The 23,997-nt window shown below is 52.4% G+C and overlaps 8 protein-coding genes and 1 non-coding gene across 9 annotated transcripts; 4 read left to right on the top strand and 5 right to left on the bottom strand.

Moving 5' to 3' along the window:
• Positions 1-421: 421 nt before the first annotated feature.
• On the top strand, positions 422-2,780 carry QC762_214160 (uncharacterized protein). The gene is made up of 5 exons (XM_062888303.1): positions 422-1,072; positions 1,130-1,309; positions 1,362-2,201; positions 2,255-2,536; positions 2,597-2,780. Exons 1-4 carry the CDS (start codon positions 874-876, stop codon positions 2,401-2,403), a joined length of 1,368 nt encoding a protein of 455 aa, XP_062746474.1. The 5' UTR covers positions 422-873; the 3' UTR covers positions 2,404-2,536; positions 2,597-2,780.
• Positions 2,781-4,832: 2,052 nt separating this feature from the next.
• QC762_214170 (uncharacterized protein) lies at positions 4,833-7,351 on the top strand. The gene is made up of 2 exons (XM_062888304.1): positions 4,833-6,497; positions 6,562-7,351. The coding sequence occupies exons 1-2, from the start codon at positions 6,222-6,224 to the stop codon at positions 7,165-7,167; spliced, it is 882 nt and encodes a 293-aa protein (XP_062746473.1). The 5' UTR covers positions 4,833-6,221; the 3' UTR covers positions 7,168-7,351.
• A 3,470-nt stretch (positions 7,352-10,821) lies between these two features.
• On the bottom strand, positions 10,822-10,901 carry QC762_0046480. Its single transcript has one exon. It is a non-coding gene; the product is annotated as a tRNA-Asp (tRNA).
• A 331-nt stretch (positions 10,902-11,232) lies between these two features.
• On the bottom strand, positions 11,233-12,908 carry QC762_214180 (uncharacterized protein). Its single transcript, XM_062888305.1, has 4 exons — positions 12,234-12,908; positions 12,036-12,178; positions 11,812-11,980; positions 11,233-11,755 (listed from the first exon to the last, which is right to left on the bottom strand). Exons 1-4 carry the CDS (start codon positions 12,610-12,612, stop codon positions 11,274-11,276), a joined length of 1,173 nt encoding a protein of 390 aa, XP_062746472.1. The 5' UTR covers positions 12,613-12,908; the 3' UTR covers positions 11,233-11,273.
• Positions 12,909-14,691: 1,783 nt separating this feature from the next.
• On the bottom strand, positions 14,692-16,711 carry QC762_214200 (uncharacterized protein). The gene is made up of 3 exons (XM_062888307.1): positions 16,597-16,711; positions 16,303-16,541; positions 14,692-16,242 (listed from the first exon to the last, which is right to left on the bottom strand). Exons 1-3 carry the CDS (start codon positions 16,633-16,635, stop codon positions 15,924-15,926), a joined length of 597 nt encoding a protein of 198 aa, XP_062746470.1. The 5' UTR covers positions 16,636-16,711; the 3' UTR covers positions 14,692-15,923.
• Positions 14,937-15,782, top strand: QC762_214190 (uncharacterized protein; the record flags this gene model as incomplete). Its single annotated transcript, XM_062888306.1, is given in 3 exon segments — positions 14,937-15,224; positions 15,244-15,468; positions 15,594-15,782. 3 exon segments carry the CDS (start codon positions 14,937-14,939, stop codon positions 15,780-15,782), a joined length of 702 nt encoding a protein of 233 aa, XP_062746471.1.
• A 171-nt stretch (positions 16,712-16,882) lies between the features above and the next one.
• On the top strand, positions 16,883-21,592 carry QC762_214210 (uncharacterized protein). Its single transcript, XM_062888308.1, has 4 exons — positions 16,883-18,643; positions 18,709-19,221; positions 19,276-20,559; positions 20,630-21,592. The coding sequence occupies exons 1-3, from the start codon at positions 17,162-17,164 to the stop codon at positions 19,561-19,563; spliced, it is 2,283 nt and encodes a 760-aa protein (XP_062746468.1). The 5' UTR covers positions 16,883-17,161; the 3' UTR covers positions 19,564-20,559; positions 20,630-21,592.
• QC762_214220 (uncharacterized protein) lies at positions 19,571-20,321 on the bottom strand (the record flags this gene model as incomplete). The annotated part of the gene is made up of 3 exons (XM_062888309.1): positions 19,571-19,761; positions 19,827-19,941; positions 20,004-20,321. 3 exons carry the CDS (start codon positions 20,319-20,321, stop codon positions 19,571-19,573), a joined length of 624 nt encoding a protein of 207 aa, XP_062746469.1.
• On the bottom strand, positions 21,285-23,913 carry QC762_214230 (uncharacterized protein; the record flags this gene model as incomplete). The annotated part of the gene is made up of 5 exons (XM_062888310.1): positions 21,285-21,343; positions 21,401-22,391; positions 22,446-22,617; positions 22,686-23,047; positions 23,110-23,913. 4 exons carry the CDS (start codon positions 23,911-23,913, stop codon positions 21,879-21,881), a joined length of 1,851 nt encoding a protein of 616 aa, XP_062746467.1. The 3' UTR covers positions 21,285-21,343; positions 21,401-21,878.
• Positions 23,914-23,997: the final 84 nt, after the last annotated feature.

The raw sequence follows: 23,997 nt of genomic DNA, 5'->3' as shown, positions 1-23,997 counted from the left end.
ACCGGCTTCTGTGCGTCCCCTGTCTCATGTTTTCAAGAAGCAGACTAACAGACACTCGAAAATGTCACGAAAAAGAGAGCAATATAGCATGTCTTACACACACAGCCAAGACAAGACGTTGAAGAGGCATCAAGCCAAGTCAGAACCTCGGATGCTCCCGGCTGGGCAATCTCCCTCCACTGCCGGAAATCTCTTGTTCTCGACGCCACTGACATCCGCCCAGAGATTCCAACCGCTGATTCCCCTTTCGACGGCAGTTACGGCACCTAAAATGCGTGGTTCTGCGTGGTGTGATCGATCTCGGCTAAAGTGGTACTGTGGTGCCGCTTCTCCCATCTGCAGGTCTGGTGGCATCCATCCCGCTTTTGTTGCTTGTTCACACCCTGCTTCAGGATACTCGAGGCAGACATCGGAGTTGAGGCCAGGATTTACCCGCCGTTAAAGGCCTCTTGATATCAAGGCTTTCTGCGCGGCTGTCAGATCCGAGTGAACTGGTCTGGAGGTTTACAGGATATCTCTGCTGGATAGTAGAGGAGAGTAAGCCTTGTCGGCCCGACAGAACTGGGGGTCAATATGAAGCGGAGATGGGTTAACGAAGGATCAATATGGGAAATCTGACGGCGACGCGTTGGGAGCGTGTGGAGAAGTGGCTATTGTCAGCATTCAGTTGGTGAGGTCGGAAAAGGAGACCCAGGAAGAGCTCCGATCTTATCTCTCTCCTCTGTTTGAGTGCCATATACTTGTCTGTCATCCCCCATCCACCAAAGCAGTCCAGTTCCCAGATACCACCTCTGGAACCGACCGAAAACTCACCTTCCTCACCTCAACACTACCCTCGCTCAGGGCTAGAGTAAGGCCCAAGGCAGCAGCAAGATGGTCGGCGCCAGCAGTGGAAGTGACCACAACCTCATCCATCGCATGGCGGTGGATGACCCCATCCCATGGTACAGGAAACCCAATCTGAGAACAATGTACCTGCTACTCTTTCCCTGCGTTATCGGAATCGAGATGACATCGGGGTTCGACTCTCAAATCATCAACGCGGCGCAACTTCTTCCAGCTTGGAAGGCCTGTAAGCCGGTTCATCGTCAAAGGGCTGAGAGCGAGTGGTTGTGCTGACAGAAAGCAGACTTTGGCAACCCCACTGGTGCATATAATGGTATCCTCGCTTCAGCTCTGCCACTGGGATCAGTGATAGGGCTGCCGTTTATCCCTATTGTGAATGATACGTTTGGAAGGAGGTGGTGCATCATGTTTGGGAGCGTGATCATGATTATCGGGACAATTATCCAGGGATTTGCTTTCAATGGTAAGTTCGATCTTTACTGGCGGTTTTCCCCATTTCTGCTGACGTGGCATAGGACCTATGTACATACTGGCTCGAGGTATCATCGGATTCGGCCTTCCTTACGCCATCGTTGCTGGCTCCTGTCTCATCGGAGAACTCGGATATCCAAAAGAACGACCCATTCTTACCTCGCTGTTCAACGCTTGCTACTTCATCGGAGCTATCGTTGCCGCGGGGTGTACCTTTGGAACGCAACAAATCAACAACGACTGGTCATGGCGCATTCCGAGCTTGTTGCAGATGGCCCCCTCTCTGCTGCAAGTCGCCTTTGTGTTTTTCCTGCCAGAGTCCCCCCGTTACCTCATGTCCAAAGATCGGTTCGAGGAAGCCGAGGCAGTGCTGATCAAGTATCACGCTGAAGGCAATCCAGACTCGGAGTTTGTCAAAGCTGAAATCGCTGAAATTCGCACCACCTTGGAGATTGAACTCGAACACTCGAAACGGTCATGGATGGATCTTGTTGCCACCCCTGGTATGCGTCGCAGGGTTATTATCGGATCGTTGCTCGGCCTCTTCACCCAGCTCTCCGGGAATGTGGTCATCTCGTATTTCTTGGGTGATGTGCTGAAGCTGATCGGGTACACTGATCCCAGCTTCCAGGCCAAGTACAACCTGGGAAACCAGTGCTGGTCCCTGATCTGCGGCGTGAGTGCAGCACTGGTGGTGATGAGATTCCGGCGGCGGACGATGTACTTGACGGGTATCATTTCGATCTTGGCAGTCTATGTGGCTTGGACAGCTTGCACAGCCATCTTCATCGATACCAAGTCTGACGTGGCGGCCAAGATGAGTTTGTTTTGGATTTACGCCTATAGTCCTGCGTACAATCTTTGCTTCAACGCCTTGACTTACAGTAAGCCTCGTTCTCGAGTTCACATGTCAAAACTTAATGCTAACAAAAGGCAGCATATCTGATCGAGATTTTCCCCTACGCAAACCGAGCTCGTGGCATCTCCATCTTCCAGTTCTGGGGTAAGGCCGCTCAGTTCTTCGGAACCAATGTCAACCCGATCGGTAAGTCCTTACTCCGACCAATCAAACATGGCAGAGACTAACCCAACCAAGGCACCCAAGCCATCGGATGGAAATATCTCTTGGTCTACTGCTGCTGGATCTTTGCCGAAGCAATTATGATCTGGTTCCTCTGGCCGGAGACTTCCGGCAGGTCCTTGGAGGAGCTTGCGTTCTGTATGTGCCCCAAAACTCTCAAGTGTGTTGCAGTTCAAATTTCTAACAAATTTGCAACAGTGTTTGAGGACAAGGAGGAGTTCGCCCAGAGAGCGGAAGCTGCGGTTACAAAGACTGTTATGCACCACGACTCAGACAAGCAGAGCCATGTGGCGGAACATGAGAAAGTATGATTACCTATGTTGCCATGTTGATGTTGTGCATGCTTGGGTTGGGTGGATCACTTTCAGGGGTTCAGGGGCTCATGGGCTTGGCGAGGGTCTGGGATGAAGCAATGACGCTGGCCACCAACTGTTTAAATATCTCTTGCTTTCCAGATTAATTTCTTGGTGTTATTAAAAGCTCGAGCAATCGGAACGTTGCTGCGCTCGCAGAGCAGAGCAGTAATGATGTGATTGAGCTTTCCAATTGACATCTGATATAAACTCTGGTGATATTCAGTGCGGTTTGGTAAGCAGTCGACCGATATTGGATCCCTCGATGATGTCTTGGGCCTGATGAAGGGATTCTTCCCTCGTGCACCTCGGCCTCAGTATGAATTACTACCTGTCAGTCACGATACAGGTGCTTGCCTGGAGCTGAAGAATGAGCACTTCATACCTGGGTCTAGACCACCTAGCTTCTAATTTTACGCCTATGCGGACTGAAGATAACCCAACTTACCAGAATGGCTCCAACCAGGCAGTCTACACATATCTACATCAAAGTCATAAACTTACCTGATGGATAGGATTTGATGACAAGTGTAATTGCTAATTCGAGATAGCTGAGCTTGAGAACGACAACACCTAATCAGCAATGCCTGCCAGCAGTCGTGGACACATGCAGTTGACTGTGCCATTAATGGTCTAGGGCTGAACTGCAGAAGTGAAAACAATAGCAGCAAAGTACATGAGTTGAGCTTGGAGGGCAGAAACCCGCCCCTGCCAAGTCCTGCATGAAGCCCTCCACAAGTGCAGCCGCCCCCGCGCAGCTGTGGCTTGCTGGGAGGGTGGGTGGAAAGAGCACGAGGCAGGTCACCCACAGGTCTACCTACCATTGGCTTCACATACAGTGAGACGGAAATGACTGCATCACGGGCCTGGCCCACAACGCCAAAGGGTCGTCCCGCCCCCACGCCTCTTCCGACGGAGGCCTACCCATGCTATATCTAACGTACGGTTTGTGGGTAGTACAGCGCCGCCCTGGTCAATGTCCAATCGTGAAAGTCCGAGTCCTGCTGTCCTTTGATCACCTCGGTTTCTCTTATCTAGAGATATCGAAGAGGCTGCTGGACGTGTTGACAGTTCCACAAGGTCCGCACACCTATCTCTCACTGGTACCTAATTCCCCATTTCCGTCAACTGAGGCCATTGGACCAAGAAGAATAGGAAAGTACATAATCACCTGCCATTTTGGATGCACTCTACCTACAACTATCGAAAGAAGGCTTCGAGTACCTAAGGTAATCCACAACTGAAAGTTGGGCGAATTCCGGATGCTGTTCTTTATGGCGTGTACTCGAGACAAAACCGTCCCACGCTCGTGTGGTTCAGGCACTGTTCTGTGCGCATGACTCACGATCCCAAATCGTCATGGAAATCCGACGAACTGGGCTCAACTGGGCTGTGTCTCGCCTGTTATAGACATGTCTTGGGTCAATTCCAGGTTGTCGGGGCTGGAATGTCTGAAATTGCATCAATACATTCCAGTCACGAATCAGCGTGTAATGAAGTCTCAGACCAGATCGGATCCCGGTTTCCCGGAAAAGCTGAAGACAAGAATCCAAGTCCCTGCGCAAATCCATGCAGAGCAATCAATTTTCTGTCGAATGACGGAGATCACCCGCTCACAGTCTGGCACCACAGTTCGTCACAGTACTATCAATAGCAGCGGTAGCCAAACAGCCAGAATGTAGAAGGTAGCAGTTTTGATAGGTACCTAATCATCTGTTACAACACTGGCAGCGTTCGATATCAAGCAGATTCATATCGTGAATCATGGGCAACAATGCCCGCGATCCACCCACGACCCCCGCATTGCGGTTGAGACTAGCACCAAGATGGACGGAGATACAGTGCTTATTTCGTTCAAGGCGAAGGATGCGGCCCGCAGACTGGACACTAGCAGGCCACCGTTGGCCCTAAGCCCATGTTCAACAGGGGGAACGTTGCCACCAGATTGAGCTGGAGTGATGGCGAGGCGTTCTGTTATCAGATGGGGTTTGGCTTTCTATGACCATCATTGAAGAAGTGGTCGTGATAAGCCCAAGGTGATATTTCATTCCAGAAAAGTTCTGTGCAGGCAGTGTGGGTGAGTGACAGTGATGCATCCCACTCGAAGCGCCTTGGCAACGATTACAGTGCATCTGGACCCCGGATGGCATCAGCGCGAAGTGCGACATGCATCCTCGAATCACAGCAAGTCGAAAATCGCTCAAACAGGTTGGCCGTGGGAATGTGTGATGGCTTGAGCAGAAGCTCCGGCATGGGATTCTCAACATGGAAGGCCGGGCATTAATGCCATTCGACTGGTCCTCCCCTCACTGCCGATCTTCAGTGGACATGTCCGTTTTTTGACAACGGCCGCCAGGAGAAGAGCACGAGGAGCCAAGCATCACGAAACACACCCCGCACACGCATAAACTCCTTCCTGCCTGGACAGTGGCTAGCGCGCTGTTGGGGGTTTATCTCCAACATTCACAAGCTTCGTTCCTTTTCGTCCCATTCGTATCGGCAGCTTCCCGATCAGGGAGGTCGCAGCCAAGTCCGCCAAGCCAGGCCCTGGCGTCCCAGCCAAGTGCCGTTCCGATCTCTCCACGCTCCTTTCTTTTTTCCCACACCCCTGAGCAACTGGTCCCCAACTACCGGTCCTGTTGGACAATCTCGGTATTGACCGCATATGTCATGCATTGGGGACCTGTGGAGGATGTCGTGGATGTCCAACTGCTCAGCACCGCCTTTGGATTGGACAGCCTACCCGCTTATCACGCCCCTTCCCATTTCCCACCCACCCTCCATGGGCCCCAGGGGGCAAATGATGGATCAATCCAGGACGACGAATGACTTGGACCCAAGGGGAAGTTGGCGAGGACTCATTCCAACAGGAAGCTGGAGGAGGCGCACGAATGGGTGGTCAGCCACACAGCTCATGTCGACGGACCAGAGAGGCAAAGCTGAATAAAAGAGTGGTGGTCCTGGAACTGGTACACGCACCCACAGTCCCATGTCCACACACCCATAAGCCCAGCCGGGACCTATCAAGCGAAGTCCTTCTAGTGTGCTTCTCCTCTCTAGTATGGTGGGCTAGAATCCGATCAGGAAGGAAGTCGTCTTCCACTCGCCTTGTTCCCCAATCAGTGTTGCATTGACCCAGATCAAGGCGTGACCACTTGCCAGGTATTCACACCTCCAGCTCGGGGGGGTCCCTATTCGGTCTTGGCCAGTCCACCTTCCCATTGTTGACATGGGCCCGATACTGGACCTAGCTGCCTCCCAGATCCTCCATCCAGCGCGCGACTCCGAGGCCGAACATCGCTCGTCCGGTTCACGGCCAGAGAGAGGATCGGGTAGCATAAAAGGACGACGAGATCCCCCCTCGAACGGTTTTGAAGTTCATCAGCAGCATCAGCATCAGCCCTCAGCTCTTCAACTCATTCTCTGATCTGCCTGTTCCTCTCGGTCCTTCTTCTTGCACCAACTTCAAGATGCGTTTCTCTCTCGCTCTCGCCGCGGCCGGTTTGGCCCAGACTGCCTTTGCGGCTCCTCAACCTTCCCGCGGTTTCGGCTGCGGTGCCCCCGAGCCTTCCGAGGAGCTCCTCCAGGTTTCCCAGCAGTTCGCTGTTGAGGAAGCTCAGGCCCTCGCCGAGTCCTACCGCTCCGGCAACCTCACTGCCCGTGATGTTACCGCCCAGGCCATCTCCGTCAAGGTCTATATCCACGTCGTGGCTGCTTCCACTGCCCTCAGCGGTGGTTACCTCACCGTAAGTGCTAGACTTTCGAGGCCCTGGAAAGGTGTCAGCACCAGGTAGCTAACCAAATCAACAGGACACCATGATCAACAACCAGTTCAGCGTTCTCCAGTCGGCTTTTGCCCCCTATGGCATCTCTTTCACCCTCGCCGGCACTGACAAGACCGTCAACGCCAACTGGGCTGATGACTCCAAGGGTTACGAGATGACCATGAAGCGCGCTCTCCGCAAGGGCACCTACAAGGACCTCAACCTCTACTTCCTCCAGAAGATGGGTGGTAACTTGGGATACTGCTACTTCCCCACCACTGCCTCGCCCGGCTCCACCGCCTACATCCGCGACGGCTGCACCATCCTCTATAGCACCACCCCTGGCGGCAGCTCCACCAACTACAACCTCGGCCACACCGCCACCCACGAGGTTGGTCACTGGTTCGGTCTCTACCACACCTTCCAGGGCGGCTGCACCGGTGCCGGTGACTCCGTCTCCGACACCCCCGCCCAGGCCTCCGCTTCTTCCGGCTGCCCTGTCGGCCGTGACTCCTGCCCCAGCCAGGCCGGTGTTGACCCCATCCACAACTACATGGACTACTCCATCGACTCTTGCTACGAGGAGTTCACCCCCGGCCAGCAGACCAGAATCAACAGCTTCTGGACCAGCTACCGCCAGAACGCTTCCTAAGCGGCTGGTTTCGAGCCGGAGGACCAGGAGAGGGGATGAGGGGGTGACGTTGTGGACGGTATATAGCTAGATGGGAGGGAGTCCGAGAGGGACATGATAGAGATGAGATGAGCTGAGGACATACTTGTACATAGAATGATGCTGATGAAGTAAATAAGATATACACTTGCTTTGCAACTTTGGGATTCTCTTTTGAATGGTTGTGATTGAATGGAATAATATGCTGTGTGACAACTTGGTAAACCTTGATGACAAAGCCGGGGAGAGGAGCCCAAAGACAAAGTTGTATGTGGTCGAAGAATGAATGAAGTATGTCGTCAGAGGTAGGGCATTGGGATTTTGTTGTTGGCAAAGTTTGGGGAAAGCGGTGTTGAGTCTCGGTGTTGGCAGGAACAGTTAACAATGGAAGGGAAGGAGCGAGGAGCAGGCCGCCAACTGGCTGGAGTTTTGTCGGCACCTGACGACGTCTGACGCTGAAGCTGCAGCTCACGAGTTGTCCCACCCACTGGCCAGTTATAAGGGTTGCTTTGGTCTCCTGTTTTCAACAGAACAGCTTGTGGTAGTGCAGCGTCACCAAGCGACGCGTCTCAGACCGAAAGTGTGGTCCTATAAAATGGTCCCTGGGACAGCCACTCCCCTCGACAGGAGAGTCTGTGGGTTCGAGTCTGGGGGGCGACGGTTCAAGTGCCCCTTCGACCCTTAGTGTTAACGCGACGACCACGACAGAACACCGGGGGAGAAGGAATATGTGGAAGGTACCACTTCGGACGGAGGCTTATCATAAGTCCCTGTTAAAGAAAGATGCGGTTTCCGACAGACGGCTTGATAAGCACTCCGGAAGCCCAGATGAGATCCCAACATACCGATGCTGACACGCATCGCTGAGTACCTGGTTCAGTCTAGGACCCGCTAGCTGTTCATTATTTTTTGCCTCTTTTCTATTTATTTTATATATTACCACTATTCCCTTTTATGCCCCACTAGACTTTTCTTTTGACTTCCCACAATACTCCGCACCAAACCCAACCTCCCGCCATTGCTAGACCCAGCATTTATATTTCCGCGAAGATTCCAACCCTGTTGAGGAAGTCCAGTCGTGGCACCTGTATCGACATGGATCACTTTTCGCTGAACAGGAATACGACCGCTCAAACCCTCTCGAATCCAAGACTCATCGCTCCTAACACTAGTCGTCTTGCTCACGACCGACAATCTCTCACGACCGCCAACAGTCGGAATCATGCTCGCTCTCCTCCTGATAGCAGCTCTCCTGACACCGACAGCATTCGACGCCACGACAGGTTGTTTTTCAAACGCCACCTTCGGCATTTGGTTATCCTGTCGTTGTTTCTGTGGTTGCGGCAGCAAACCACGCGTTCCCACCCCATGCCCATGCTCGCACTCTTCACACAACCTTCTGACTACCCGAGTCCACTGGCCATCCAATCTCCCAGCAAGCTCCTGGGTCTCAGGGCAAGAAATCTCTCTTCCGGCGATTATCTTGCTTCCGTTGGATCCATGGTCAGAAGAGTGTCGATTTCGAGCCTTGTATGTAGGACAGTGCTCCCATTGCGTCTGATCTTGAGGAAACTTCCAGTCCACGTGGCCTTGGAGAACAGTAGGCAGCCGAGTTGCCCATCCTTGAGCAGTGAATGGTTCGTCGAGGATCTCCGAGGGTGATAGGCGGACGTTGGTGGCGTGAGGGCATAGAGACGAGTCGTCTCGGTGAGGGCAGATGCAGACCGTTAGGGTGAGTACTTTCATGCACATGTTTTTCTTGTTGTTTGTTTCTTCACGAAATGAGTGTTTTTGGTGTGTATGGAAGTGGAGGTGGTAAAAAGTCAACTATCATATCCCAAACCTACGGCATGGGAAGTGTGAGTAGGTAAGGAATTCTTATGTGTTCTAAGCATGTCGCTGGACAAGAAATAACTCACAAGATATCGATGCGCTGGACGGGTACACCGTGATGGCATCTGACGCTTACCTCGAAACAGCCGAACTGAAAATAGTGTTGGGCGAGTCATTGCTTGATGGAAGTCCGGACTCTGCCATTGTGACTTGCACGTGAATCTGCTCGGCTCGCCCGCTGGACATGTCAATTCTATCCCCCCTCAAGAAATCCTTGAGACGATCAATGTGATGAAGATAGTTGAATCTATAACATCGGACCACAAATCAGGTATCATATACACACGAGGTAGAAAGCCTGGATAGGGGTAATCTGACAATGGTGCCAACGGGCTTCTCTCAACCACCTCATCATCTTTGCGGGGAGGGTCAGAAACCTGCCGGATCTCCGGCTACTTTTGTTTTTTTGCTTGGAAATAACAGTGCATAATAAATTAAAACGATCAATATGAAAGAAGCATGTCTTTCGTTGTAACAATGACACTTGAAAAACAAAGGACTTCTCTCAACGTGTTTAATCAACATTCATTCATAAGTAAGCAAACATCTCGAAGTTTTTAAGGCTTTGAACATAAAGAAAAGAAGGGACACAGTGCTTCCTGATGACTCTAGATAACCCCATAACCCATGCCCCACATGACGCATCTATCGTTACACCCTGTAGAAACAACCCTGATATAACGCCGTTACAGTAAGAAGAAGGGATATGGTAGGTGCCTGTTTTGTTGAAAGTGACTCCTGAAACCCTGAATGCTCGCAGTCCTCTAATCCACTGTTATTCAGTAACCACCCCCCAATGTTTCCCTCGCCCGGCATGCCATTATCTAGCCAAAACACGACAAGACGTCCAACATTTTGATCATTACCGAGCAACCAACACCATATCCTGCGCGACGCCCTGCACCAAGTCCACGACGGCTGGTGTCAGCTTCAGCACCTCCAACGGCCCAAGTGTTCCAGGTCGGACAGTGTCTGTCAATATTGACCGAGCGTCAAGAGCCCACGGTACTAGTGGATATTCCGGAGCGACTATGTAGCTTGGAGGGGAATAGAAGTTTGTCGAGGGTTTGTAAGCGTATGCTAGCATGATGCTGCAAGTTGAGGAGAGTCAGAAGATTGGTTGAACACAGGTGCCTAACTTGAGCAAGAACCTGAAGTTGATATACGTCAAGAGTGAGAATTCCACAATCAAGGAGAGATTAGACTCAGTCATGCTAGAGTAGCAAGATCAAGACTATAAACCCACCTTCAGCCGCACGCGTGAGGATCAGTTTGTAGGGAGGCAGTGCATGAGCAAGCACCCATCACAAGGCAGAAGGTGGGCCCGAGGTTCGCTGATCGGACAGATTTTGGTCCGAAGGGGAGGACAAATCAACAGCCCTATGATATGCAACCATTGCGAGAGTATGAGGTAATTCAGCCCGGTCTGTAGACCGCCAGATCAAGAATGATTCACTTTGATCCCGTGGGCCCAATATAGCCATGGGAGAAGCGCGGCTATGCGGCGGCGTTCTGTGCCCCACCTTCCCGTTGACGGACCGGACCTCTGCCGATCAGACCCATAATCTCGGCTTGAGTGGGGCAAGAACCCTCGGACTTTGCGATCTCAAGACACAGGATCTTCGGCACAGTCCGAGGAGGCTCGGTCAGGAAGAATGCCTGACCACATGATCAACAATCTTTCAGCTGCCATCTGCCAAAAGAAGATGGCAAGTAAAAAGCAAAAGATATGATGTGGACTGACTCTCCCGCCGGGAATTGAACCCGGGTCTCGAGCGTTGTTGGATGACAAGCTCACATACTGACCACTATACTACGGAAGATTCACAGGTGTGATCACCTGTCGTAGCGAATTGCTTGCCGGCTGCTACAAAATCTGTGTTTATGACGAGCCGCCGTTTCTCCACTGACAGTTCGCTCACTTTTAGCACATGCAACTTCAATTCGCGTTACCTCACACCAACCTCCAAACCTCACAGAATAGCGACCTCGAATAGTTCCACCAAAGCGAACACGCGTAACACTTTCAGCATATCAAATCGGCAAAATTAAAGAATTCATCAGCATTGAGAGAAAGGTATGTCGTCCAAATCTCTTCTTATGTACGGTACTGTTCCTAATTTTCACCAGAGCATAACGACCCCGTCAAAACAACCCCGCGTCACCCATTGCCATCCACGACTGGTCCTACCAATTTACTCGGCATCCTCTTGGAGCTCAGCCTCAGCCTCGACCTTGCGACCAAGCTTCTCAGCGAAGCGCTTACCCCAACCGCCACCGAAACCGGGCCAGCCACCGCCGCCGCCACCACCGCCGGGAAGCTTGGAGATGGGACCAGTGGGGTTCATGACGCCACCGTTCGCAGTCCAGTAAGCAGCAGGGTTGAGCGGGCGGCTGGTCTGCTGGTTGATACCGAAGCGGATCCAGGCAAAGAGACCCTCGGAGACGTCCTTGCCAATGAAGGAGTAGCGGACGATCGGGTCGTCACCGTTGGCGCCGGCCTGGAACAAAAAGTCGCGCGTGTTCTGCTGGATGGGCATGCGGTTAGTGTTGTAGGGCGCGTTCCTCTCAGCGGCCGTGATGAGGCCTTGGTCAAAGTAGATTTGACCAATATGGGCAGCACGACCGCCAGTCAGGGTGTTGTTGGCGTGCTTGGTGGCTCCGAGCCAGACGATGGCTGCATCAGAGGTCAGCTTTTTGGTCTCTTGACTTGCTGCAGTTGGAACTGCTTACCGTGGATATGGGTCGCACGACCGTCATAGTGACCTGGGAACATGGTGTCAAAGGAAGCCACACCATGGCTGTCGGTAGGCTGCACGCCGCGAAGGGTTGTGCCCTTGAGGATGGAGGCATCGTTGGGGTCGCCCATGCCGGGGTAGCCTTGGACACCAACATAGATACCCTGCACGATGTCAGTTGGGTTCACCAGCATTCCATCGCGCTTTGCGGCTACTTACGGTGGCGTTGGAGCTCCAGATGTCAACGTAGGCGTTGGGGACGGTCTGGCATGTCTTGTAATCCACAACTTGGATGGCAAGCGTCATCTTGATACCCCTCTCGCCGTTGGTGATGTTCTTGCGGATCTCCTCGCCCTTGACGTCTATCAACCAGTCAATACCCGAGCATCCACGCTATTCAACGACCAAGTCACTCACACAACGGTCCCTCGTCAACGACAGGCATGAGCATGCAAGCTCCATAGTTGGAGAAGAGGGTGGAAAGGTCCATGCCCTCGGTGACCGTCTTGTTGCTCTTGTGGTCGATTCTCGAGACGGAAAGGTAGTCGCGGGGAGTGATCTTGGGCTTCTCGTCAACCTCGTAGCCCAAGGCACGCCTCAACCTCTTGATCTCGGCACCATTGATTTCGACGGTTCGCTGAATGAACTCGGGGCTGTTGAACTCCTTGCTGCAGTGGTCAAGAGACCTCCGCTCGAGTGGAAGAGCGCGGTGGGCGTGGACCGCCTCCTTGTGACCCGGATGGGCCAAGGCCAGAGGGGCCAGCAACAGGGAGGAAAGCAAACTCTTGAGCGCCATGGTGGTTAACGTCAATGTACGTTCTACACGACAACTGCAAGAGAAAGAGGAGATGAGCCCCAGGCCAAGATCCAAGGTCGGCTCAAGCCGAAGATATCTACTTCCAAGAGTGGCGCGTTCCCCTCTCCATCTGCGAGACTGTGACCCGGCTGCATGCCATGGTTTCCTTCAGGCCGGATCGTCGGCTCACTCCGTGGGGCGGGTTCGAGAAAGAGTGATGCGACAATCAATATCCAGGTCGCATCACCAGCATTCAACCACGGCCACTGCCTCCGCAGCGAGTCCACGAGGGCAACATGTATATCACCGGTATAGCTTCATCTACATGAGCATACCCACTCAAGCTTGCCGGAACACAGATACAGCACTCGTGATTGGGCCGAGTAACCAGACTGATAGCCAAGCGAAGCCTGCCGCCAAGCGTTCCCCGGATTTTTAATCTCCGTTCGCGACAGTGTGCTCTCTATGGGGGGACGAATCGGGTCGTCCGGCGAGAATGGGTTGTGTTTAAACGCACGGGTAAATACAATCTAGTGGTCGCCCAAACAACGTTTACTCTACCGCGTGTAACCACAGCATGACGACGCCCATCCGCTTTACCCAGAGATGATTCTAGCCCCAAGCAAGCAAGAACCATTTTTGCATTTATGTTCGGAACCTTTTTCGGCAGTTGTGGTGGTACAACACTACCCTTCGCCACGTCCAATTCGACGAGAGGACCTTTGCCGGCTTCCGGTTGTTGGGTCGCCATGCAAGGTTTTGTCTTCTTCCGGTCTGTTGGTTAGAGCTTGCTTTTGTGCTTCTTTGCAAGAAACAAGCAGCAATATATGCTGGGGTTGGTGCTATACTATTCTTTCTGTGCCGCCCGCTGCGGGTAAAAAAGACTTGTTTCTTGCCAACATCACTGCTGCAAGGTCGGTTGAGCCAGCCGAGCTCCCAAGCCTTGAAATGTTTCTTTTTTTTCATATCGACGTCGTGGCTCACTCTATCTTTGCTGACAGCGGAAATTACCCGCGAGGTGATTCGTCGGCAGTGTTTATCGCCATTGCGTGTTTTCTTTCCAGACAGGGGGTCATGGATAGCTGGCAACGTCACACAGCGCTTATTTAGCGGCAGGCATCCGGCACTCAAAATGTTGGCTTCTTTTATGGAAGGGCCTAGACTAGGTAGATAGTTTGAATCTGAAGGTTGAATGTTTTTATTTATGAATAGTAGCCGGCATAAACAGCAAGAAAGAACAGATGGACCAAGGGCAAACAGGTATGAAAATTGCGAATTATTCAGGTATTATCTATTAATTTGACCTTGGAGCGGTACCAAGGCATTACATTGTCAGTGAGGTATTATGAAAGCCACTAGCGAAAGACACTCTTGAAAACATCCGCAAGCCTATCCGCCCTTGACTTTCTACGCTCAGACTTCTCCATTCTCTCTACGACATTGTCCGGCAATGGAGCAGGCCCAAGAGGCAGCATGTAAATAGTAGCTTGATCCATACTTACGTATACAATCTCATCAGCCGACGCCTCCTCTCTCTGCGCACCAGTCAAAGCAGCCTCTGCCTCACGGTCAAGTAGTGGTGAACCATCGGGAAGCTGATAACGATACCGGACCTGACCGCGCTCACCAACCTGGGCCCAAGTCAACGGTATCAACGGAAGAGAGTACCCATTTCCAGCCCCCCATCCACCACATTGAGCACAAAGTCCGTCCCATAGAAGAAATGGTTTGTAACCCGGTGGTGGAATAGTCTGTTTGTGCTGGCTTCTCTGCATGCGGTAGCATTCTCTATGGCTTAGCACTCCTGCGTAACTGGAAGCCCTGTAGTAAAAGTCACATGGCATCCAATGGATGTCTGGGCGGATGATGACTGAGAGCGCCTCAGAAATTTCAGCTGGGTGATAAAACAGCCCATATGGAGATATCGAAACGTGGTGTGGGCATGAGGGTTTGCCGTCGATGGTCAGAATTTCATCGAGGGTGCAATCGCACCAGGGGTGCTTTGGAACTGTTGGCCAGCACATGATGGGATTATTGATTTGATGAATGAATGGAAAGGGGATGGAGAGCAAGACAAGTCCGCCAGCAACACTTTCCAATTAAATATCCTATCTATCTAGAGCTGGTTACATTCTCATCATTGATGTTCCACGAACAACTGCGCAACCAGTTCATGCGGCGGGCAATCCAAGAGTGCTACCACATGTCTAGAATCTTCCTGATGCTGCAAAATAAAGAAAAAGGTGTTCAGGGGGACAGTGGGTCTGCCTCAACAGCTTCTTTGTTAAGTCGAGTTGTTATCTTACCATTCGGCGCTGACAACAATGCCTTTGTCAAAGCACAGGGAAATAGCCAGGCTCTCCCACCTGGTGACACTCAAACACATCTTGCGCCTGCGGCGGAGAAGAGGCGAACGCATGTATGTGGAGCCCGGTGCCATGAGAAGGGTGAGGACTGAGATCATAGCCGATGATGCCCAAGTCTCGGACATGCATCTCAACCTCCCACACTTATGCAACGCCCGACGGTATGCTCGACCAACGAGTCAAGACCGAGATGCCCGAATCTTGCGGACCGGCGGCCTGGACACCTCGGTCGCAAAGAGCAACGACGTTGGACCAAAACCCCTAGAATATAGAGGATGTCAAACTGTCAAGGGGCAAGCATGCCGGTCCCAGCGAGAAGGGTATGGCTGGGTTCATGGCCATGAAGACGCTGATCGAGCAAAGGATTTGGCACTGGGTGGAGGAGAAGAAAGAGCAGCTGCCTTTCACGTTGAACACCCTGTTGTTGGATAAGGTGATCTGGCCGTGCCTGGACCCAAAGAACCAGGGCATCCTGTCGACGGCGGGGATGGTGCATTGAGTCTGGAGAATGCACACGTGTGCATTCTGAGTATGATGCAACCTCGTAGGTTTTCCTCTCCTGCTGTTGACAAGCAGCTCATCTATGCCTTTTGGGACAGGTACGGCTTTTACCAGATAGGCGAGATGCTGAAGGAGATATTTCCCAGGCACGCCGACAAGATGGCCCAGGTTGAGAACTATGGTGAAGACCATACAGTGGCCGACACGGCTGTTGGCAAGGAGCTGCTGAGCAGACTGAGCCGGAATGGCGAATGGCGCAAGCTGAAAGAGAGTCTGGCGGACAACGCAAAGAGCTGGTTGTAACTGGAGAAGCCTGGTGTTACAGATCACAAGCTTTCATTATCCCGAACTGATTGCTTCTGTCTTGCACCGATAATACACTTCTCTGTAGTCGTAAATCGTAATAAACCGTAAATCGTCAACTGGTTATTCGGATCTGGCGTTTCAGGACGCGGGCGGCTGTGGGTTGTTGCCAACTGTTTTGTACAAATCTCTCAGCTCAAACGCCTCGTGGCCGCCTTCTGGCACTTCCCCAATCACTCTTGCCGGCTGTCCTGCCACAATGGAGAAGCTTGGGATGACCATGTTGGGCGGAATGACAGTTTCGTCCAGCACCCGTACGTAATCTTTGATAATGGCAAACTCGCCCACCACCACTCTCGCTCCGATGTGTACGTGGCTTCCGATCGACGCGGCTTGGATAACAGACGAGGGCCCGACAAAGACGTGGTCACCCATCCGTAGGGGCATGTATGTGAAAGCACTGCGTAGAAGGGACAAGTTAGAGATTTATAGTGTAGCAAGCTATATGGTGGCACAGTACCCCTTATAGAATCGGCCTGGCGGGCGTAAACACGAGGCTCGGCTGAGGAAACAATAGCGGCCAATTGCTACAGCCGTGTTGTTCGGTGTTCCGCTGCTGCTGCTGCTGGAGGAGGATTGGATCGATCGGACCAGGTCGCCACGGATCATGACTTCGGGCTGGATGACTGTCTTTCCACCGAGCATAATGTTTTGGGTACCGACGAGGGTAGCTTTGCGAGCGACCTTGTTGCCCGTGTCCTACGCAATGTGAGTCTAGATTCCTCATCCCGATGCTCCGAGGTCATTGACATACGGTCTCAATGTATTCTCCTCTCGGCGGACGGCGCGACATGTTGGCTGCTGCTGGAGGTGTATCTTAGTATTTGACAGGAATGTTGATGTTTGGGTTCCAGGTTTTGGGATTTGGCGGTGTTCCGTCAAGGTACCTGCGTGGGGTCGCTACAGTGGCTTGGCGGAAGCTCTGGCCCCTTGTTTCAGCTGTGAACCCTGCAGGCAGTGGGTGATGGTGGGGTCATGTACTGGGCGCTTGTCCTCTGGCAGGTCCATCCCCCAAAAGTGCCGTTTGACACTTGCTTCACCTCTTCTCTAATCGTCGACCCGAGCCATAGCTATCTTCAACAGCAAAGCCACGCGAGTTAATACACCCCCTAGCTACTTCGTCCGCCGAAAGTCGCCCGGTGTGAACTCATTCCAACAGCCAGCGCATCACTTACGACAGGATGGCCCCAAATAAAACAAACATGACCAATTGGCTTTCAGCGACGAGCCCCTTGAATCCTTTCTCATGCACGATGGGGGCCAAGCCGCCAGCTTCACACTTAGATCCATTCCCTAAATAGAGACGACATGTGCCTGGAATGAGAGTCTCTTGCAACATATTCTCTCCTCAGTTTCTGACGATATCCAGTATGCCGCCTCCTTCATCAGAAAGCGAAGATGACACCAGCCAACATGTCTCCAGTAGCAAGGGACAGTCTGGCCCGACAGTCATGTATGCTGCAGCGCCAGATACACCAGGAATACCATCAGACAACTCCCCATCCATCTCTGATCTCTTTCGCGAGATGCAAGAGACCAACCGGCTTCTCAAGCTCATGTTGGCCGCTCACAAGCCGGATGTGCCCGCATCGCCGGTTTCTCAACTGTCAAGAGAGACCACCTCCAACAGTGACCCGGATCTGGTCAAGATGAAAGTTCGAGAGTTGGTCCGTGACATTGCGAACCAGTCATTCAGTCCCGCGGACCCCTCGAACATCAAGAGATTCATTCGCAGCTTCATCGAGGAACGCATCTCACACAAGCCAAGGGAAGGCCACCAAGGAGAGTATGGCCCCGGTGCATACGTCCCCATTTTTGTATCATTGCGAGACAACCACTCCGGGCCGCTCGCAGAGATATACTGGAACTGGGAAAGACCGAACAAGTTGGATCCCATTCACCGAGTCCTCATGGACGCATCTCAGGTCTCTAATGTCACCAAGCAATGGGGTTCAAGGTTTGATCTCGATGCTTTGACCTTTTCTCACTCTCGTGAGACAGGATGGATCATCGGCAAGAGTCCTGCCCTAGAGGGAGCCATCATTGGATGTCCACTGTTTTACTCTGGCCAAGGGCCAGCACAGAAGCTGGTGACGGCGAGGTCCGTCTTTGACAAGGACTGGAAGCCCATCGCCTCAGCAATGGCAGCCCCTGATCACTTGACCAGCCCCGGCTCGCTGTGGCATTGCACTGCTCCTTTGCTCGACGGCGGTTTGATGGCTCTTGACCGCCTCGCACTCATAACCGCTGTGGTGTTGAACAAACCCAACACCGAGACCGGCATCGCCCACCGCTTTCTTCACGAGTTTTGTGCCGGATGGAAACCTCTTTACCTACGTGGCAATCGCATGAATTACACCGGGTGGTCAGGAAACTCGGACACCACTTACCAACACACCATCCGCTGTTTCTCCCCCGCCAGCAGGTCTGATAAGGTCAATTTTGGCTTGAGGCCTCATGCGAAATGTGTCAGACAATCCGGCCAGTTCCCCTCTCACCTTGCAAGCTCATCCTCTCCCTTCACCGAACGGAGAATGAGTCTTCTGTGCCACTGGGACTACACTTATCCCCCCCATGGGTTCCGTATTGTTGCCTTGACCGATGCTATGACCATGAAACAAGATGGTGATATCAATGTGTCAAATGACTTGTTTACCGACTGGGGAGATAGACACTTTGCTGTTGAGGGGCTGAATGCTGGCTATCATTTACTCCAAAGCAGCATCCACCGTCTGCTCATGTTTTGGGAAACCGAGTGGGGCCACTGTTTGGACGCATTGGAGAGCAACGTCAACACTTCTGTCAGTATATCTCGGCCATGGTCGTCTCATCATGGCACACACATTACTAACATGTCAACTCATAGCTCCTCGACATTCTCGACGATGAAACCAGCTCCCGCCTCATGTTTGACACTTCCTTTGAACGCTCCAGAGTGTACTTCAAGACACTGCAGATGCTTCGCATCTTCGCCGACGCTATTCGGGAAACTGGCCGCGATTTGCAAGAGATGGACCCCGAGAAGCTGATCCAAGGGGGTTTCCGGCGCGCTGGACACGATGTCCAGGCTTTCTTGAAACAGGACCCGCTCAAGGACAAGGCGCTCTGGAACAACTGGAAGATTTTGTCCGACTTTCAGCAGCAAACTGAAGAAAAGCTGTTGCGAAGAATTGCTGAAAAGACGGAGGAGATTACCAGTTTGAGAGACGGGGTGAGTGGTGGTGATTGGACCAACTTGGTAGACGAACCTGTGCTAACGGTGCTGCAGCTGTTCAACGCAACTTCTCTCCGGGAAGCCTCGAGGGCGACTACAATGAACCGATATGTCATTGTTTTCACCATCATGACTGTTTTGTACCTACCCCCTAGCTTCACCTCTGTAAGTACCCCTCCATGCCAAGCTCTCGCTCAGCAGCTTGCTGACATGACATAGGCCCTGTTTGGCACCCCACTCTTCGAAGCTGAGTCTCAAGAGGAAACCGTGGAGCGATTCAAGACATCAACCATCATCGTGTGCGTCATCACCTATGTTCTCGCCATTTCCCTCATCTGGCTAGCCGACAAATGGGACATTGCCGGTGTTGTGTACCATGACCTACGCACACTGTGGCGGGGCACCACGGACCGGCTGAGACGCAGGGGACCTGATGGGTGGAGCTTGAGGTCAAAATCACGAAACTCGAGTTCTGATGCGTTGGTGGAAGGCAAGCAAGCTGTGTAGCCTCTGTCTAAGTGGTGCTGTACTTGGCCCAGACCTTCTCATCGTACTCGTCCATCCACTTGACATACTCTGGCCCCGCGGCAGCCCACCCCTTAATCCCACCCCCCAGAGCAAGACTCTGCATCTCGGTGTCGTTTTGGGACGAGATATAGTCCGCCAGCCAACTGGCTGCTCTGCTCCCTCTACCTGTCGATGAGCCTGTCCATAGCGTTCAGCAATCTGGGGGGCCATTTCAAAAACAGAGCGACCTCGTGAAGGCTTACCACAATAAAAGATGACCTTTTTGAGCCCGGCAGCCTTGAGGGTGGAGTACACCGTTGGCAGAGTCGGATAGAGGCTTTGAGCAGGGAGGTTGATGGAGCCGCGGATTGTACCGCCCTTGTTTATCTCAGCGTCGTGATCTCATGCGGCGAAAAAGGATGCAAATGGGAAACACCTACCTCAAAGTCGTTTCTTCTCAGGTCAACCAGCACGGTATCTTTTCTCCTGTTGGCGAGAATGGACAGGACCTCGTCACGGGGGATGAAGACGGTTTGAGAAGAGGGGGCGGGATAGGCGGCGTGCCAGGGCGCTGGGACAGGAGTGTCTGTGGACATTTTGCGGAGGGAGTAGGTGTGCAATTGGTGAGGTCGGATTGTCCTGGATTTTGGAAAGCTGCGTACCGAACGAAGAGATGTTGATATGAGGAATCTGTTCATTGCAATCGTTGCAAGAGTTGACGAGAGAACCTCGTCCGGCAATGATGCCGGATCATGCATGGTGGGGCAATGGGGAGAAGGAATGTCACTGGCGACTTGTGATTGGTTGGGAACGAACAAACTCCCCGAACCCGCCTCTTGACAGTGCTGCCTGGTCCATAACAAGGGGGTCGAAAGGGGGTCCAATAACAGGTTCAAAATACGGGTCACGAAAGGTGTCACAGATGATTGTCATGATGCACAGGTAACAAACGTCAAAAACTTTATGGGATTATACTTTCACAATTATGTAGGCAAGGTAAGCACTCAACGGCCACGGAAAAGACAAGACATGCCCCTCCTCATCAGCCCCTGATTTCAAGGCCTAGAAGGCATCCCCCTCCCCCACCGTCCCAAAACCTCCCCAATCTCCCCCTCCCTCCTCCGAATCCTCTCATTCTCCCTATCCACCAGCTCCAGCAGCCTCAGCGTCAAGCTCTCCCAATACCACAAGCTCCCCTCCAGCCCCCTCAGCGTCCTGATCCTCCTAAGCGAAGTATCAAACGCCTTCCCTCTCGCCAACCACTCCTTTGGGTCCAAACCCAAAAGCGTGTTCCACAGAAACGTCGCAGCGGCGTACCGCTCGCAGATGGCGTCCCCAAAGCGTTTAAGCTCAACAGACAGGGCTTGGTTGGCAGGAACGAGGTCAGCGCGGATGAGGGCTTTGGCTGCTAGCAACCAGCCTTCGTGCATGGTGGCGAGACGGGCTTTGCAGTCCCGCAGCCGCTCGATGGCGTCGTCGAGGGGGATGAGGTTGTCGCCGCTCCGGACGAGGGGGTTGGAGGGTGATTCTTGGAATTCGGGGATGGGTGGTAACCTGCTGGGGTGTCCTTGCCGGGAGGTTGCCTCGCGGAGTTGGGATTGGGTGGTGGAAAAGACGCGGATTTCCTCTTCTTGGATGGGGCGGAGGGATGAAGAGGAGCGGCGGTTGTTATTGGTGCTGCTGCTGCCCCGAGTTGCGGGGGGCCGCCGTGTGTGAACCTGGCTGGCGGATTCGCTCGGGGTGATGGAGCAGGGCCGGGATGCTACGAGGTCCAACCAGTCTATATCATCGTTATTATTTGGCTCCATTTTGAAGAGTGGATGGATGAAAAGCTTACCAATGGTGAGGATGACGTGTTGAATGTTGTTGTTAGTGCTTTCTGCCTCCGTCTTACTTGTTGTGAGAGAAAGGCTTTTGTGAGGATGAAGGGAATCTAAGAGAAGATGCCAATGGGAGCAAAAGCCCGTCTTTAATGCTTACAGCTTGAGGGTCAGAAACCTATTCTTGTCCCAACAAAGGCATTGTCGACTTTTCCTTGTTCTTGCCACAAGACGGTCTAAGCGGCACGCAAAGGGAAGCAAGGAACAGCCCGGCAGTCCACTTCTTTGTGCTCCTGCCCTATGTTAAGTCCCCCACTTCCAGTTATGTGTGAGATTAAACTTTAAGTGATGCACTTGACTGCCGAATTATAAGCAAGGTAAATAACATCATCTCTCATGGTCATTCGTTGAGCAGTCTGACGTCCGAGAGTTGCCTACACCGAACTATTACATTTCCAGGGTACAGCAATCCTGTCTCAACCCCGTCTCTCTTGACTAATGTGCGAATCTAAAGTCCAGTCTCTTGCTTCCCTTGTCCGTCGTGGTAGCCAAGTAATTTCGCCGCTCCTCTTGGCTCATCCTGTCCCAGGTTTCGTCTCGCTTCTTGTTTCTCCATACGTAATAAGCCTTGACCAGCAGGTAATTGACAATATTCATGCTTGCAATGCCAATCAGGGCCCTGTTACCACGTCGGTATTCCGGTCGGTCGTCTCGTCGGTAAATGTTGGAGGATATGATACTGTTGGTTTGGACTGCCATGTTGTAAAGCGCAGCAGAGACGGTACGTGTGCGCACGGTATTGCTATTTCTGCTGCACCATCCCACTTGCATCGCGTGAGTGGAAGGATAGGACAGCAATACCGTGACGACGGCGTATGCCGCCCATCTTGATGCGTCGGCTGGTAGCAGATAGAGGGCTACAACACATGGCAGAAGCCACACTTGCATCACCACTCCCATGAAGGCCCTTTGGTTCAGCTTCTCGGACAGATATGTGATGAGGAGCATCTGGTTACGTTAGCCGTTGCCTGAGTATTAGAGGGCATTTGTGTGGTAACGAACACTGATGGTGCAGGTGATTTGGCAAGGGATGCTGAGCAGGTTGGAGTCAAACGTATCGAAACCCAACTGCCGGAGCGTCAAAGTCAAGTATTGATCCGGTGGGCCGGCAGGCATGGAGAAAGTAAGGCCGATGAGGTAGATTGGCCATAAGTCAAAGTCACAAAGAGATTCCCTGGAGTCAAAATCAGTCAGTCATGGTACCCCCGGTTACAAACAAGCGAGGGACAGCAAGCGACGTACCAAAGTAGCTTGAAAGTGATGGCTTGCCGGTTATGCATGTCACTCTTGGAAGGATCGTCCCTCAGGATACGATTGACCATGATTTTCTCTTCATGTTCCGTGAACCATCCCTTCTTGCGCCAGGGAGCTTTGGTCTGCGTTGGTGAAGGTACCATCTGGAAGTAGGACCAAATACCGATCACCAGTGTCAGAATGCCCTCCAGGAGGAATAGCCACCGCCACCCTTCATATCCATGATATCCTCTCAGTCTCAGGAGTCCGTATGCCAATAGGGGGGATATGACATCTGTTAATCGATTTGCCATCCAAAACAGCGCCAGGCGGAAAGGAAGTTCTGTGCCTTTGAAGAAGTAGGACATGTACTGATAGACGGTGGTCAGTACCTATCATGACGGACCCAGAACCGGAAGAGTGGGAGACAAACCAAGATCACATCGGGAATAAAGCCGCCTTGGAGCAATCCAATCAATGCTCTCGTTGCCAAAAAGGATGATCGTCCTTTGAGCCAAAATTGTGCCGCACTCACGATACTCCAGAGAACCATCTGAGCTGGAATCCATCGATCAGGACCAATCTTCTTACTGATCAGTTGCGAAGGCAACTCGGCCAACAGGAAACTGATTCGGAACACAGTCTGGCCCAAGTTGTAGTCATTGGTGTCCAACCCCAGGTCGTCCAGGAAGTTGTCCGTGTTGGCTTGTGAGATATTGCTCCTGTCCAAATCCAAGGCGAAAAAGGCAACGCAACTCCACGCGGTGACCTTCCAATCTATCTTTCTGATCAACGGAATCTCCTCTGCCCAAGTCCACTTGAAGGAGGGATCAAAGCGATGACGATTCTCATAGCGCTCGGTCGGCTGGAAATACGGGGCGAGTTCGGGGTTGTCGAAGATAGAAGGCTGGGTGGCAATATCTTCGGGGCGGCGGCTCTCACTTTTCTTCCAGGACCAGAACGAGGCGAGGTTGGTTGTGGGCTTTTGAGAGGCGCGGAACTCGGCCTCTTGGTCAAGAATGCGTTGACGGATAGCCTCTGGCGATTCCTTTTCTTTTTCGTGGGTTGATGACCTGGACGACTTGGAGGCCGTTTCGATGGACGAGGCGAGTGCGGTCGAGGACTGAATCTTGTCCTTGGTGTCTGAGTCTCCGCTGGGTGCCATGATGGAGAGAAGCAACAAGGTTGAAAATGAAGCCCTCTGACGGTGTATCCATAGAGTATCGCTGATGTGCATCTGGAGCGGTTGTGTAACTTTTAAACATCTCCATATTTGATATTACTGCCGTGGCCGTGGAAAATCCGGCCTCCATGTGTCACT

Source organism: Podospora pseudocomata, assembly GCF_035222375.1.
Source record: "Podospora pseudocomata strain CBS 415.72m chromosome 2 map unlocalized CBS415.72m_2.2, whole genome shotgun sequence".
Taxonomy (NCBI): Eukaryota; Fungi; Ascomycota; class Sordariomycetes; order Sordariales; family Podosporaceae; genus Podospora; species Podospora pseudocomata.
The sequence above is the reverse complement of the archived record's forward strand: the minus strand, read 5'-3'. Positions and strand labels throughout refer to the sequence as shown.